The 14,437-nt window shown below is 36.9% G+C and overlaps 1 protein-coding gene across 12 annotated transcripts in view; it reads left to right on the plus strand.

Moving 5' to 3' along the window:
* Positions 1-464: 464 nt before the first annotated feature.
* SHPRH (SNF2 histone linker PHD RING helicase) overlaps positions 465-14,437 on the plus strand; it is an 81,209-nt gene continuing 67,236 nt past the window's right edge. Inside the window, exons 1-6 of one of the 12 annotated variants that reach the window (XM_030928837.1) lie at positions 722-1,120; positions 4,156-4,372; positions 6,169-6,285; positions 9,151-9,812; positions 12,034-12,163; positions 14,054-14,272. In XM_030928837.1, the coding sequence (XP_030784697.1) occupies positions 9,183-9,812; positions 12,034-12,163; positions 14,054-14,272 (979 nt within the window). In that variant the 5' untranslated portion in view covers positions 722-1,120; positions 4,156-4,372; positions 6,169-6,285; positions 9,151-9,182. The other 11 variants (XM_030928839.1, XM_030928841.1, XR_004056837.1 and 8 more) reach the window with 11 other exon arrangements.

Here is a 14,437-nt window from a genome sequence, read left to right on the forward strand (position 1 = left end):
CTATCACCAAGCGGGGAGACCTCGGCTTACTCAATCTCTGTCTCGTGGGTTCAAGCGATTCTCCTCTCCTGCTTCAGCCTCCCGAGCAGCTGGGACTACAGGCGCGCACCACAACGCCCGGCTAATTTTTCTATTTTTAGTAGAGACGGGGTTTCGCTATCTTGGCCAGGCTATTCTCCATCTCCTGACCTCAGGAAATCCGCCCGCCTCGGCTTCCCAAAGTGGTGGGATTACAGACCTGAGCCACCGCGCCCGCCCTTGCCTTTTATTAAAGCTACAAATCACACACACTCTTCGCTTCACAGGGGAGCCCCGCCCCCTACTTCAGGCATCCAGCCATCCTGTATTCTCTAATGGCGTGGGGCAGAGCTATCGCGAGACTCCACTGTCTCCTCAGCAAGTCTTTAACAGCGTGGACTTGCGCAGAAGAGACTCTTGAAGCCAGTTCAGGAAAAAGGGGGCGGGGTGCTCTGACGAGAGCGTTCCCCTTGACCCCCACGCTACAGCGCGCGCCCGGCAGCTAGGCGCTGTGGTTTCTGGGTCTCCCGGGGAACCCCTACACTATCCCGCAAAAAGGGCTTGTGCCCACCTCAAGCCGATGTTCGGTGGGTGGCGAATGCGTGCCCGTGATCTGCGGGGTCTGTAGAGGAGCGCAGGCCTGGTGCAAAGAGACTCAAGAGGCTCGGAGAACCAGCTTGGGTAGGCGCTTGGGTGATAGAGGGTCAGGGGTCAGAGGTCGGGAGGGCGGGAGGTGGTCTCTGGCCTCCCGTACCAGGGAGGGAGGACGCTGGTTGTCCTGGAGCCCGGGAAGCTCTAGGGCTGAGAGGGAGCCGCTGCGCGAGTCTTCCCCACCCCTTCCCGATACCGGATTAGCGAATCCCGGACCACCATGTTCCTCCGGGGATAAAGTGGGGTCGTGGGAAAGGAGGGTATGCTTCTCCTCATACATTGGGGCCTGCGGTGTTTGTCTAGCGCGTCCACCACCCTAGGATCCGGAGTCCGTCGTCACGCTCCTCGGCCTCGCGGTCGCTTGTTTGCTCGGCCTGCTGGGAGCGATCCGGCGCTGACAGCCCCGCTCAGACTCCGGGAGCCGCTTGTGGGTCTTTCGGAAGATAACTGAGTGGGTATCACCGTGCGCCGCAGATCTGCCCCCAAAGGCTGGAACTGGGCGGCCGCCTCCCTTCTTTGTGCGCGGCATTGTGTTAGTAAAAGGGGAGGCAGAGGCTTCTCAGTCCGACTCAAAGTTCTCCGTTACATCTGGAGCCAGATTAATTACATTCGAATTGAGAACCACTCTTCCACATTGTACAATTTGGTAGTTGCTAGGTTTATGAACGAAGATAGGGTGTTGTTTGATGATTGATGGTCACTGTATAATAAATACAGTATTATTAAATACTGACCAGGAAGCTTTACACTTTTTCCAAGTAGTTGGACATTATCACGAGGTAGAAATCCTAGATGTTTGATGCCTTCCAACTTGTACTTAAGGAACTTGGGGCTTTTTCTGAACAAAATAAGATAATTTTAAAGTTATTACTGTTATTTTAAATTATTCCAGTGGGCATTAGTAGGAATGATGAAACTCTTGAATAAAAACGATCCATGATATCTCTACTGTCACCAAAAAGACTATTTAGTTTATGATTAGTAAACATGCTGGAGACAGAGCAGTCCTGAGCAGTATTGTGATAATTATGTCCGTGCTCGCAAACCTGCACTTTCTAGAGCTTTGAAGGACCAGTTAACTAGTAAGCTGGCAATTGAGAATACAATAGTTTACTTTTGAGAGATGCTATTGTATATCCTCTTTGTCCACCCGAAAGGAGCTGTACTTACAGAATTATTAAAGCTTTTATTATTAAGAGTTTAGGCTAGTAAGATTTAGGGGAAACAATTTGGTGGTGAAAAAGCTTCTTATGAGGGCATTTTTCAAGTTTATGTAACTAACATATTTTAGCATTTAGTAGATGAAAATACTCTCACCTTGCTGGAATTATTTCTAAAGAAAAGGAAAAGATTATGTTAACCCTGGGTCATTAAGAGCTTCCTAGTACTTAGTAACGAGTGGGTGTCGTTTCCATAAGACAACATTGTGGACAGGAATATGGCAAGTGTATAATCCTTTTTGCCCTTAATAGCCTAAACCCAGATCTACCATGGATTTGTTGTAATTTCAGGATTTGTATGTATCTTATAAACATGAAATAATATTTTTGGGGGAAAAATGTGAATTTAAGTTGTGTTATTCATTTGTTGGATTGTCTTAGTAATTTAACATTTTATGTTTATTTTTCTAGCATTCCATCCTTGTTTTCTGTTGAAGGTAAAGTTCAGTCAGTTTCCCTGCCTTGTTCTAGTATTTCTTTTTTCTCAGAATTACTAAAGAATAGTTTCATATTACCTATAGTCTTCTAGAATGTGGATAAGAGAGACTTCTCCAAAAAGAAATATGAGTAAAGTACTGTTAGGTCCTCAAAAGGAGGGAATATATCCACAGAATTAGAGATCTTTGTTTCACCCTTTTTGTATGTGTTTACTTCCTAGTACTGACCTGGCATTGGGAGTACAGCACTGAATGGGATACTACTCCTGCCCATCTTTCAAAGTGAACATTGTAGCAGTTGGGACCGAGGAGAGAGAGGACCTTAACTCAGCTTCTCTGGTCATGGAAGCCTTTCCAGGGAAGATTGGGATGGAGACAGGCATAAAATCAATTCAAGCAAAAGGCTTTTACATTTAAATACAAGACAGTAAAAGTGTGGTCCATATAGAAAACTTCACATAATTACATTTTACCCAAACACTGCTAATTAAGGAGGAGGAAGTAGTTGTGACTGATAAGGTATGAAGAAAACTAGAAAAATATGGGATGTGGTTAGGTACAGAATTTCACCAGTACTTGACTTACTAGTTGCCATATTGCATTTTAGTCATAAGTATTTTTGACCAAATACTATTTTCTTTGGTGCAAGAAGTTAACCCTGAATAGAGATTTCCTTAAGTAAAGACTCAGTCAAAACCAGGAGCTTTTTGTTTGGTTGGTTGATTTTTTTGATCATGAATGTTTACTCAGCTAAGAACTGGACGAAGGCAGAGCATTGCTAGAAATTCTGGTATTGACTTTTCTGCAGTGTATCATTATCACTGATAAGTGCCTTGAGGCACTAATATTGGAAGAATCAGGTTGAAAGAAAACATCTGAAGGAATGTGCAAATTATAATGGTGTACATAATTTAAAAGATACTGGATAGGTTTTACCAGAGAACAGAATAAATAGTTGAAGTAATGTTTTCTGGTTTGGTAATGTGTCTGTTACAAAATTATTGTAGGAAACATGGCACATGTTACTTCTCACATTCCATTGGCTAGGACTGGCATAGGACCATACTAAGCTGGACAGCCATTTCTCAACTACTCTATACTTTGAGTGGAAATAAGTGGATTTTAGTAGGCAGCTGGTTATCCATAACAAGGTTTTTTGTAGGGATTCTAAAAAATAAAGGGAGTAGTGCCTGGGTGTTTGCCCGAGACATTCTGACTTAGTTGGCTAGGCATCAGGATTTTTTAAAATTTCCCTGGTGATTTTAATGTGCAGTCAAATTTGAGAAGTACTGATCTGTGGTCCCCCATCCTGCGACATTAAAGTTTGGTTATTGTGAAATGTAATTTAGAGCAGGGGTCCCCAACCCCCAGGCTACGGACCGGTGCCAGTCCGTGGCGTGTTAGAACCGGGCTGCACTGCAGGAGGTGGGCTGCGGGCAAGCGAGCATTAACACCTGAGCTCTGCCTCCTGTCAGATCAACAGTCAGTAGATTATCATAAGAGCGTGGACCCTATCGTGAACTGCATATGCACAGGATCTAGGTTGTACACTTTATATTAAAATCTAATGCCTGATGATCTAAGGTGGAACAGTTTCATCCCTAAACCACCCCCTCCGCACCCCACCCCTCTCCTCCGGTCCATGGAAAAATTGTCTTCCATGAAACCTGTTTATGGTACCAAAAAGGTTGGGAACTGCTGGTTTAGAGTATTCTCAGGATGACGATAAATAGCAACTACCATTTATGGAATACAGGCCAAATTTCTGGTACTGTGCTGTTGTACTTAAACTATTTCTAACCACAATCCTGCTATCATCCCCATTTTAGAGATGAGAAAATTGGCACAGAAGACTGGATAACTATTCCAGTGCCACACAGTTAGTAAATGCCAAAGCTGGAATTAGAATGAATGTAAGACTTCAAAGCATCGCGTTCTCACCTTTAAGCCACATTGCTTTGCTAATGTGAGACTCTGCTAGAGAGTTGCTTTTGGAGTTTTCAGAGTTAATGATTCCACAAGAACCATGTTATTAATATTATTATGGTAAGTGTGATACATTTTGTAACTGGCCCAATTCCCTTTCTACACTCCCTCTACCCCTTCACCCCCCATATCCATGCTTTTTGCCATGTGCAGTTTCACCCAGTAAAGAAGTGTAGTATATTTTTCCACTACTTAACATTGGGTCCATGGATATGTCTTGCTTTGGTCTGTGGCACCTTAGTGGTTTTTAAACAGTTTGAAAACTACTTGTGTGATTGGATTTGCACTAATACACCTCAACCATTGCCATAAAGAACATTCCTGGGTTACTTTGCTGATCCAAGGAGAGAGGATAAGAACTATATTAAGTAGAGCCAAACTACTTTTCCAGAAACCTAGCCTAGATTAACCTCCTTCAGCTAATGTGCAGATCTATGAAAAGAAATGATTGCTGTATCAAGGTATTGAGCTTTGGGGTAGTGTGTTATACAGCATGTTTGTGCCAGTAGTTAATTGATAAGCTGCTATAGCCTAACATTTTAAAGTTCCTGCAGTGATCTGACCCACTTTCAGTATTCCATCTTATGCTTTGAAGAAAACTGGACAAACATAAACACTTAGGAAATTAAGAGCTTACTATATTATTCCTCCAAGATAAGAGAGGATAAGATGCTTTAAAAGTAGTTAACCATAGCCAAGGATTAAGTGAAGCACTGGCTAAGAGAATAGAATTCTTATGATTGACTTATGTACTGTCTGATATATAGACTTTTTGCAATTATGTGAATGCTGTATATTTGTGCTGTTCAGTACAGTAGCCACTAGTCACATAGGGCTATTGAGCACTTGAAGTGGGGCTAGTGAGACTGAAGAGCTGAGTTTATATCATTTAATTTTATTTACAGTCACACATCACTTAATGATGGGGCTGTGTTTTGAGGAATGCATCATAGACAAGTTTGTTATGTGAACATCTTAGAGTATACTTACACAAACCTGGGTGGTACCGCCGGCCTACTACACACCTAGGCTCTATGGTACAGCCTACTGCTCTTAGGCTACAAACCTGTACAGTATATTCTGTACTGGATACTGTAGGCAGTTGTCATACAGTAGTATTTGTATATTTAAACATATTTAAATATGGGAAATGTACAGTAAAGATATGGTATAAAAGATAAAAAATAGTACAGCTTTGTGGGGTGCTTAGCATGAATGCAGCTTACAACACTGAAGGTTGCTCTGGGTTAGTCAGGGAGTGAATGTGAAGGCCTGGGACAATACTGTACAATTCTGTAGACTTTGTAAACACTGCACGCTTGTGCTACACAAAATTTAGTAAAAAATAAAGTAATGCAGTCAGGCGCAGTGGCTCATGCCTGTAATCCCAGCACTTTGGGAGGCCGAGGCGGGCTAATCATGAGGTCAGGAGATCGAGACCATCCTGGCTAACACAGTGAAACCCCGTCTCTACTAAAAATACAAAAAAAAAAAAAATTAGCTGGGCATAGTGGCGGGCGCCTGTAGTCCCAGCTATTCGGGAGGCTGAGGCAGGAGAATGGCATGAACCCAAGAGGTGGAGCTTGCAGTGAGCGGAGATCGAGCCACTGCACTGCAGCCTGGGCAACAGAGCGAGACTCCATCTCAAAAAAATAAAAAATAAAAAAGTAATGCGTTATGATGTTACAATGGCTCTGATGTCACTAGTCCATAGAAATTTTTCAGCTCCTTTATGGAACCACTCTAATATTTGGTCCCTCATTGACCAAAATGTCATTATGCAATGCATAACTGTATTGAAAGTTAAATAGTCATGCAGCCAATAACTACCTTATTGGATTTGCTTTGGCCAATAGTAGACAGAAACTACTTACTTGGAGCTGCCAAGGAAACCACCTTCCTTTGAATCACAGGGCCACCTTGTTCCTAAATAAAGATTCAATCATCAGGGAAGGAGAATAGACCTTAGGCAGGTAAATAATGTCACTTTAATTTCTTTATGGTTATTGGTCTATTCATATTCTCTTTCTTGGGCCAGTTTTGTTCATTTGTATTTTGTTAGCAAAATTTTATCATTTATCATTTTATCCAGATTTTTCAGGTTTATTGAATAAAGTTAAATTTAATATTAAAATTTCTAAATCTTGTGCATCTAGTTTTTGTTTCTGCTCTTTAAATCAACTTTAAGATATAGTTTATATATAAGAAAATTCAATTTAAAGTATATAATTTGATGAGTTTTGACAGATGTATACTCTGCAATCATGTGTTGAACATTTATGTTCCAAAGCCTGCCTTCCTGTTCCTTTGCTGTCAGTCACCTCTTTCTATTTCCTTGCCTCTGACAACCACTAATCTGCTTTCTGCACTTAGGTTTTTGCCATTTCTAGAATTTCATGTAAATGGAAGCATATAGTATATAATCTTTCACATCTATCTTCCTTCAATTTAGCATAATACTCTAACAGTTCATTCATGTTATTTTACAGAAGTCTCTTTTTATCACAGACTAGTATTCCATTGTATGAATATGCCACAACATGTCCATTCACCAGTTGTTGGACATTTGGGTTTTCTTCCAGTTTGGGGCTTTTAGTAGTAAAGCTGTTAACGTTCAAGTTTAAATTTTTGTGGATTTATGTTTTGATTTCTCTTGGATAAATACCTAAGAGAGGGATTGCTAGTCTGCAAACATATCCTTCATCAGATACTTGATTTGCTAACATTTTCTCCCATCTATGACTTGCTTTCATATTTTGATGACAGTATCTTTTGAAGAACCAAAATATTTATTTTTGATGAAACTTAATTTATCATTTTCTTACATAGTCTGTGGTTTTTGTTTCTTGCTTAAAAATTTTTGTGCCTTTTTTTGGGCGAATCCAATGTCATTTAGGTTTTCTCCTCTGTTTTCTTTGAGAAGTTTTAGTTTTAGCTTTTATTTTTATTATCTATTTTTAGTGAACTCTTATATTTTATGAGGTAAAGTTTCATTTTGTTGCATATTGGTATCCATTTACTAAAAGGATACCTTTCTCACTGACTGCCTCTGAACTTCTTTCAGAAATCAATTGACCATACATGTGTGGGTCTACTGCAGGACATTTTATTGTGTTCCATTGATCTATATGTTTGTCCTTACACCACTGCTACGCCATTTTTATTTCTTTTGACATACGTCTTGGAATCAGTGTAAATCATTCAACTTTATTTTTATTTTCTAAAATTATATTGACTTTCCTGTATTGTAGGCATTTTAATATAAATGTTAACATCATATTGTCAGTTTCTACTAAAGAAACCTGTTGGAATTTTGAATGGGATTGCTTTTCTGTAAGTTAATACTAAGAAATTGACATGTGAACATTTTGAGTCTTCTAGTCCATGGACATAGTACATTGTATAGATCTATAATTATATACTATTATACTATTTTCTAAATTTTTATGTATGCTTGAAAATTTTCATAATAAAAATATAGTAAGTTATCTTTTGGAGAAATTTAAAAATCAAAAAAGTTTACTATATTTATGCACATATTTTTAATTTTTGCTTTTTATTTCCTTGTGTGTGGATCCAGATTTCAATCTGATGTTGTATTTCTTCTACCCAAGCGCTTCTAACATTACTTAGATTTTAGGTATACAAGTGATAAGTCCTTTTGCTTTTGTCGATCTTTTTTTCACCTTCATTTTTGAAAGATATTTTGCTGGGTTTAGAGCTGTAGGGTGGGAGCAGTGGCTAAACCAGAAAAATAGGGCAAATCTGGAGAGAAGTCCTCACTTTTTGGTAATTTAATCATGGCATACCTTATTGTGATTGTTCTTTATGTTTGCCCTGATTGGGTTTCATTGAGCTTCTTGGTTTTCTGAGTTGATGGTTTTTATAGAATTTGGAAAATTTTCATGTATGATTTTTTCAAGAAGTTTTTTGTATCCTTTCTTTTCTGTTGACATTCCAGTTTTATGCATGTTTGACTCCTTAACATTGTCCAGTAGGTTTCTGATGTTCTATTTATTGTTTTTTCAGTCTTTGTTTACCTCGGCTTCATTTTTGACAGTTTCTGTTGTTACTGTTGTTTCCATTGTTTAAGCTTATTCTCCTTCTTTTTTTCTTTGCCATTTCTAATGTGCTGGTAATCTCATACAATGTGTTTTTCATTTCAGATGTTGCATTTCCATCAATAAATTCTGTAGGAGTCATTTGTATGTCTATAATTTTTTTGTCATATTCATGTTTTCCTCTACCTTCTTGAACATATTGAGAATATTTACAGTAGCTGTTTGAATGTTTCTTTCTGCTAATTATATCATCTGTGTCATTTCTGGGGCTTTTTGATTTTTTTCTTGTCATGGGTCTTATTTTTCTGTTTTATTTTCATTTTTATTTTATCTTATTTTATTTTATTTTACGTACCTGATAATTTTAGATTTGATGCCAGACATTTGTGTTAGATTTTGTTCCACACTTTTAAAGTATTGTTGGGCTTTGTTCTAAGGGGCAGTTAAATTACTTGGGATTAATTGAGAGATTTACCTTCCTATTATATTGCTCATTAAATTATTTCTACAATTTATTTTATTTTATACAACGAATTGACTTTACTAAATTTATCTATTAAAGACTAATTAGAATTTATTTGATGTATGAGATTATGGTTAATATGTTCATTCCTTAGTCATATTGACCTGGTAAAAAATTACTCATTGCTTTATATCTCACTGAAGATTTCGTATTATGTTTATGGGCTATGAATTTATGCTGAATTTCTCATCTGGTAACCCTTAAGTACTAAATCATCTCTCGGTATACCTCCTGTTGTTTCATTTGTCCTCTAGAGTTCACAGTTACCAGCCAAGAAAACTTGAAAATGAGCAGCCGGAGGAAACGTGCTCCTCCAGTGAGGGTAGATGAGGAAAAGAGGCAGCAGCTTCATTGGAATATGCATGAGGACAGAAGGAATGAACCTATCACAATAAGTGATGATGATGAGCAGCCCTGCCCAGGTTCCGATACCTCTTCTGCTCATTGCATCATTCTAAGTGATAGTCTAAAGGAAGGAGTGGCTCACAGAGACAAGAAGTGTTCAAAAGTAGTGAGCTTCTCAAAGCCAATTGAAAAAGAAGAGATTGTTGGTATTTTTTCCCCTTTGTCTGTAAAGTTGAATATTGTGATTTCTCCCTATCACTTTGATAATTCCTGGAAAGCATTTCTAGGAGAATTAACTCTTCAGCTTCTTCCTGAGCAGAGTTTAACTGAAAATTTTTCCGAAAGGAGTATTACATTGATGAGTTCAGAGTCAAGCAATCAGTTCCTGATTTATATTCATTCAAAAGGTGAAGATGTAGAGAAACAAAAGAAAGAACCAATGAGTATTTGTGACAAGGGTATTCTAGTGGAGTCATCCTTCAGTGGTGAAATGTTAGAAGATTTGGGTTGGCTGCAAAAGAAGAGAAGAATAAAACTTTATCACAAACCAGAAGGAAATCACATTATCAAGGTACTCAATTTTTTGTGGTGTCTTTTGAGGCTCTTCTACAGTGGCAGTCCACTTTTAAATTAACTTGTGAGAGAAGTTTGAAAAGCCAGCAAAGCCAGCCTTTCATTGTTAAGTTTCAAAGTACACTTTAAGCTTTTAATAACTATTAAAAGTATGTTACAACTAATCATTTTCAGGCTACACTTTTTCAAGATCTTCCATCTCTACTTTCAGTGACTTGTTTTGGTCCTCATCATCTGTTCCTCTTACTGCGGCAGTCATTTAACCATTTCTCTGTTTGCTATTTTGTGTTTTCAAATGCTTCGATTTTGTCTCTGGAATTGTATGATGTGAATGCAAATGAAATTCTGTTCGTTACTGCCTACAGAATTAAGTATAATCTTTCTAATCTGGCACAGAAGTTCTTCCCTTGACAGGCCCTTGAGCCTTGCTTACCCTTTATTACTCTGCTTTTTATTTTGTCCCAGAAACTCCAAATTGATTTATTTCCTCCATATACCACACTGACTGTCTGCATCTTTGCTTTTGTTCTTATAGCTCCCTCTGCTTCAGTTGTTCCCTTTCCCTGATAATTTCTGGTTATTTTTTAATATTTAGTATAGCATTAATTCACCCAGGGAGATCATTTCTGAGGAGATCGTTTCACATAATACTATGTGCCCTCTCCTCAGAATCTCTGGTAGATTTTTTTTTTTTTTTTTCGGCCTTGGCGACTTGTCATGTACTTAACATTTTATATCATTCCGCTTTGGTAAACTATGAAGCCTTTCATCTTTACAGCCTAGTAAAGTACCTGGTACCTAAATTTTCAGTAGATGAATGAATAAATTTGTAATTTATTTAAGTCTTTGCCATTCACTGGCCAAATAACTTTATGTGAATCATTTAAATGCTCTAATTTCAGTTTCTTTATGAAATGTCAGTAATACCCGTTCTTCTTACAGCATAAAATTGTGTTTAAAACGAGGTCAGATAATGTAAGAAAGTATACTTTGCAAACTGTGAAGCAAATTAATATACTTTTATGTTAAACTTGAAGATTTAAAACGTTAATTTCATGTTGTTTAACTGAAAACTGTTTCATATATTTCTTGCATCAATAACCTTAGTTATAGTTTTAGAATTGTCAGAAGGGAAGGAGAAAATTTAGAATTATTAGATTGCAATTAATTTTTCCCTGTACAGTGAAACTATGTAACCAGGCATTCCCTCTCTTTCCTGATTTTGCCAAAATTGTGGCTCAATGATAACAAGTATGTAACAATTTATGACTCACATATCTGTGTTCTCTCTATGTTCCCTGCAAACCAAGTCTTAATCTATTCTGTTTTTCCTGATCCTGAATTTTACAAATATTTAAACATTTATTGCTGCTGTAGTAAGACATTTCCAAGCAAGCCAAGACAGAATACAAACAGTAATGAAATACACTTTGTCATTCATTTCTGTGTAAGGCTGGTGGATTCCTGTTCTTTAGTGAAAGAATATGAGATTCTCAGTGATTAGGGACTCAGGTACAACATAGTTAACATGAAGTAAAGGGAACTAACATTTATTGAATGTCTACCATTAGAAACTTTTATAGTTATATTATTTAAGCTAGACATCTCTCCATTTTGTAAATGAGAACACTTGGGTCAAAATAAATAGGTTATTTTTTCTCCAATTCATTTAGCTTCTAAGTATCAATGCCAGGATTCAAAATCAAGTCTTTCAACTGTAAAACTTCATACTACATTGCTTTACTAGGGTCAAAATATTAACATTAATCAAGGTCTGTTTTTTTACACGTTTTAGTGTTTGATTCAGCAATAAGGATGCCCAAACCTAACAGTGTAGAAGATTCCTAGCATGTATATCATAATTTTCTGGGGAAATCTGCATTTTTAACAAACTTGACTGATTAATTAATTAGTTTTGGGAATCATTTTATTAGTAGATAGAACTAGGTGTTCTTATCACATTCTCCCAGGTTCGATTTCAGTTAGGGAAATATTTTTTTCCAGCAACTCGAATTGTACATTGTAGGCACTTACATTTGTAATTTGTTAGTGAAAATGAAACACGTGGGGGAAATCTGGTAGGAATGTATTTATTATTTGTGGCACAAATGCTATGAATACCTTTAAAAATAGTGATGCTAATTTTTTCTTTCTTATGTCCTCATAAAGAATGGTGTATTTCAAATGAAACTACTTTTATTTTGATTAATTATTTGTAGGTTGGAATTTATCTTTTGGAAGCTGGCCTAGCAAAACTAGACTTCTTGAGTGATGCAAATTCAAGAATGAAAAAGTTCAATCAGGTTATGAAGAAAGTAATGGAAAAGTTACACAATTATATTATTCCAGGTAATATTTACAATAAACTTAAAAATTTCTATTACTTAGGAGTTGTGAGTTTTTTTCTCTAAGCGCTGGACATAACAATCAGAAAAACAGCTAATAAAGTCATAATAAAAATTAAATGATTATATGGCAAATTATACTTATTTGAAATGCACCCACTAATATAATTTGTTTCTTTGGTTAACTCTGTGTTTACTTTATTGTAAATATTAAAGGATTATTTGCAGAGTCAATATGCAAGTCAAAAGGCAGAGTCTAAAGGGATCTGAGCTGGTTGGGATTTTTGCATTATTCCTGTGCTTTTATTTTGTCATGGCCAGAAATTCTTGTCTGGCATTTATTCCACCTCTCCTTTGCAGTCTGACAAATAATTTCAAAAGCTTGGTTCCCATAAAGACCAGATAACTTTGCTCTGTTTCTTGGCAAGACGTTGCATCTTTGGTCAGGACTGCAGATTCAGAGTTGTCTGCCATTGGTCACCATGGGAGAGTGTGGATGGCTTGGTGCAGCTCATCAACACTACTGGAAAAACAGCCCAAATTCTCCAAGTTCTGCTCATGGTGGGTCAGCATTATTTCAGGTGCAAATTATAGAACATTGTCATACTGGAGTATTTGAAAATCAGTTTCTAACTTTGATTGTTATTTCTCTAGTACATTTTTTGCAATGCTTTATAATATCAGTAATAGTAAATCATTTTGCAAGTTAGATACTTTAAATGAGGAAACCTCTGGTTTTGGGATTAGAAGGAATGAATTTAAGTACATCTAGAGTTTTTAAAGTTATGGCCTTTTAAAAATATTACAGTTTGTACATTTTAAAGCCTGGTATCTAAGGAAAACTTCAAATTTAACTATTAATCTTGGATTATATAATTATAGTAAAAGTCTAAAAGAACCAAGCATAAAGCTATACATTAACTGTGAAGTTTTGGAAATTTTACATGCCATAGTTTTTATTGGCAAAAAATAAGTCATGAATTTTTTGGTGTGATCTTTTAGTTTTAGAAGTTATGAGGTGTGTCCTGTAAAAGTATATAGGCCTCTTTCAAAGCAATTCAGAAATAAATGATAGACTTTTTCACCTTGAAAGAGTTATGTTTTTAATAAAGAACCATTAACTGACAGGAGTTTGTAAATATGTTCAAGGTTTTTATTTTTTCATGTTATAATAAGCATAAATCTTCTTCCACAGAACAATTGTGCCCACCAAATGAAATTAGTATTTTTACTATTTTACAAATTTGCATTAATAACTTAATAATCACTTGTCTTCCAATTGGCTGCTACTGCTACCAAATGCCTATCCTTTTTTAGCATAAGAAATAAAATGAGAACCCGTTTCTTATTGGGCATAGAACAGTTATGTCTCCATATGGATTTTGTATGTTAAAATTGTAAAAGTAAAATAAGTTGTTCCTGTATAAACTTCAAACAGCATTCACACTGAATTCCTCAAATGTTTGTAAAATATCCGCAATGGCCAGTACACGTGTCAGCTTCTCTGAGGGGCTACAAAAATGAAAAACTTTGCCTTTGTCTCACTGGGGAAGGGACCAATGGACATAAATGATTGCAGTTGGTACTGCAGTAGATTACAATGTAATATTACTATATCCAGAATATAAAAATATTGCACAACAGAGGAGAACATAATTCCAGCCAGGGAAAGCAAAAGAAAATGCCATGGAAAAAGTAGCAGTTAAACTTTCTTGAAGAATGGATGAGTAGATTTTTGATTAATGAAGAATTAAAGATAGGGCCTTTCAGTGACAAAACACACCGAGCAAGACCCCAGAGTTGGGCAAGTTCATCGTATGCTCTTAGAATAAGAATTGCTTATAGTTAGAAAAGTCACGTCAGTTTTTGAGTACATTTGTTGTGTGATGTACAGATGTGTTGGAAGAGGATGAAGATGATCCGGAGAATGAGCCAGAGGGACAAGACATTGACGAGCTGTATCACTTTGTGAAACAAACACATCAGCAAGAAACACGATCCATCCAAGTGGATGTCCAGCATCCTGCATTGATCCCTGTGTTGAGACCCTACCAAAGAGAGGCTGTCAATTGGATGCTACAACAAGAGTGTTTCAGAAGCAGTCCTGCTACTGGTAAGAATAAGATGTTTAAAGAAAAATTGATTAGAGAGATTACATCAGAGACAATTAGGGCAGGGGGAAATTAATCATTAAAATAAACATCCTGAAAATATAAGATAGAATGGGTGCTATGAACAAAATTATTTTCTAAGAAATTCTTTAAAATTGAAACCTAGA

Source organism: Rhinopithecus roxellana, chromosome 4, assembly GCF_007565055.1.
Source record: "Rhinopithecus roxellana isolate Shanxi Qingling chromosome 4, ASM756505v1, whole genome shotgun sequence".
Lineage (NCBI taxonomy): Eukaryota > Metazoa > Chordata > Mammalia > Primates > Cercopithecidae > Rhinopithecus > Rhinopithecus roxellana.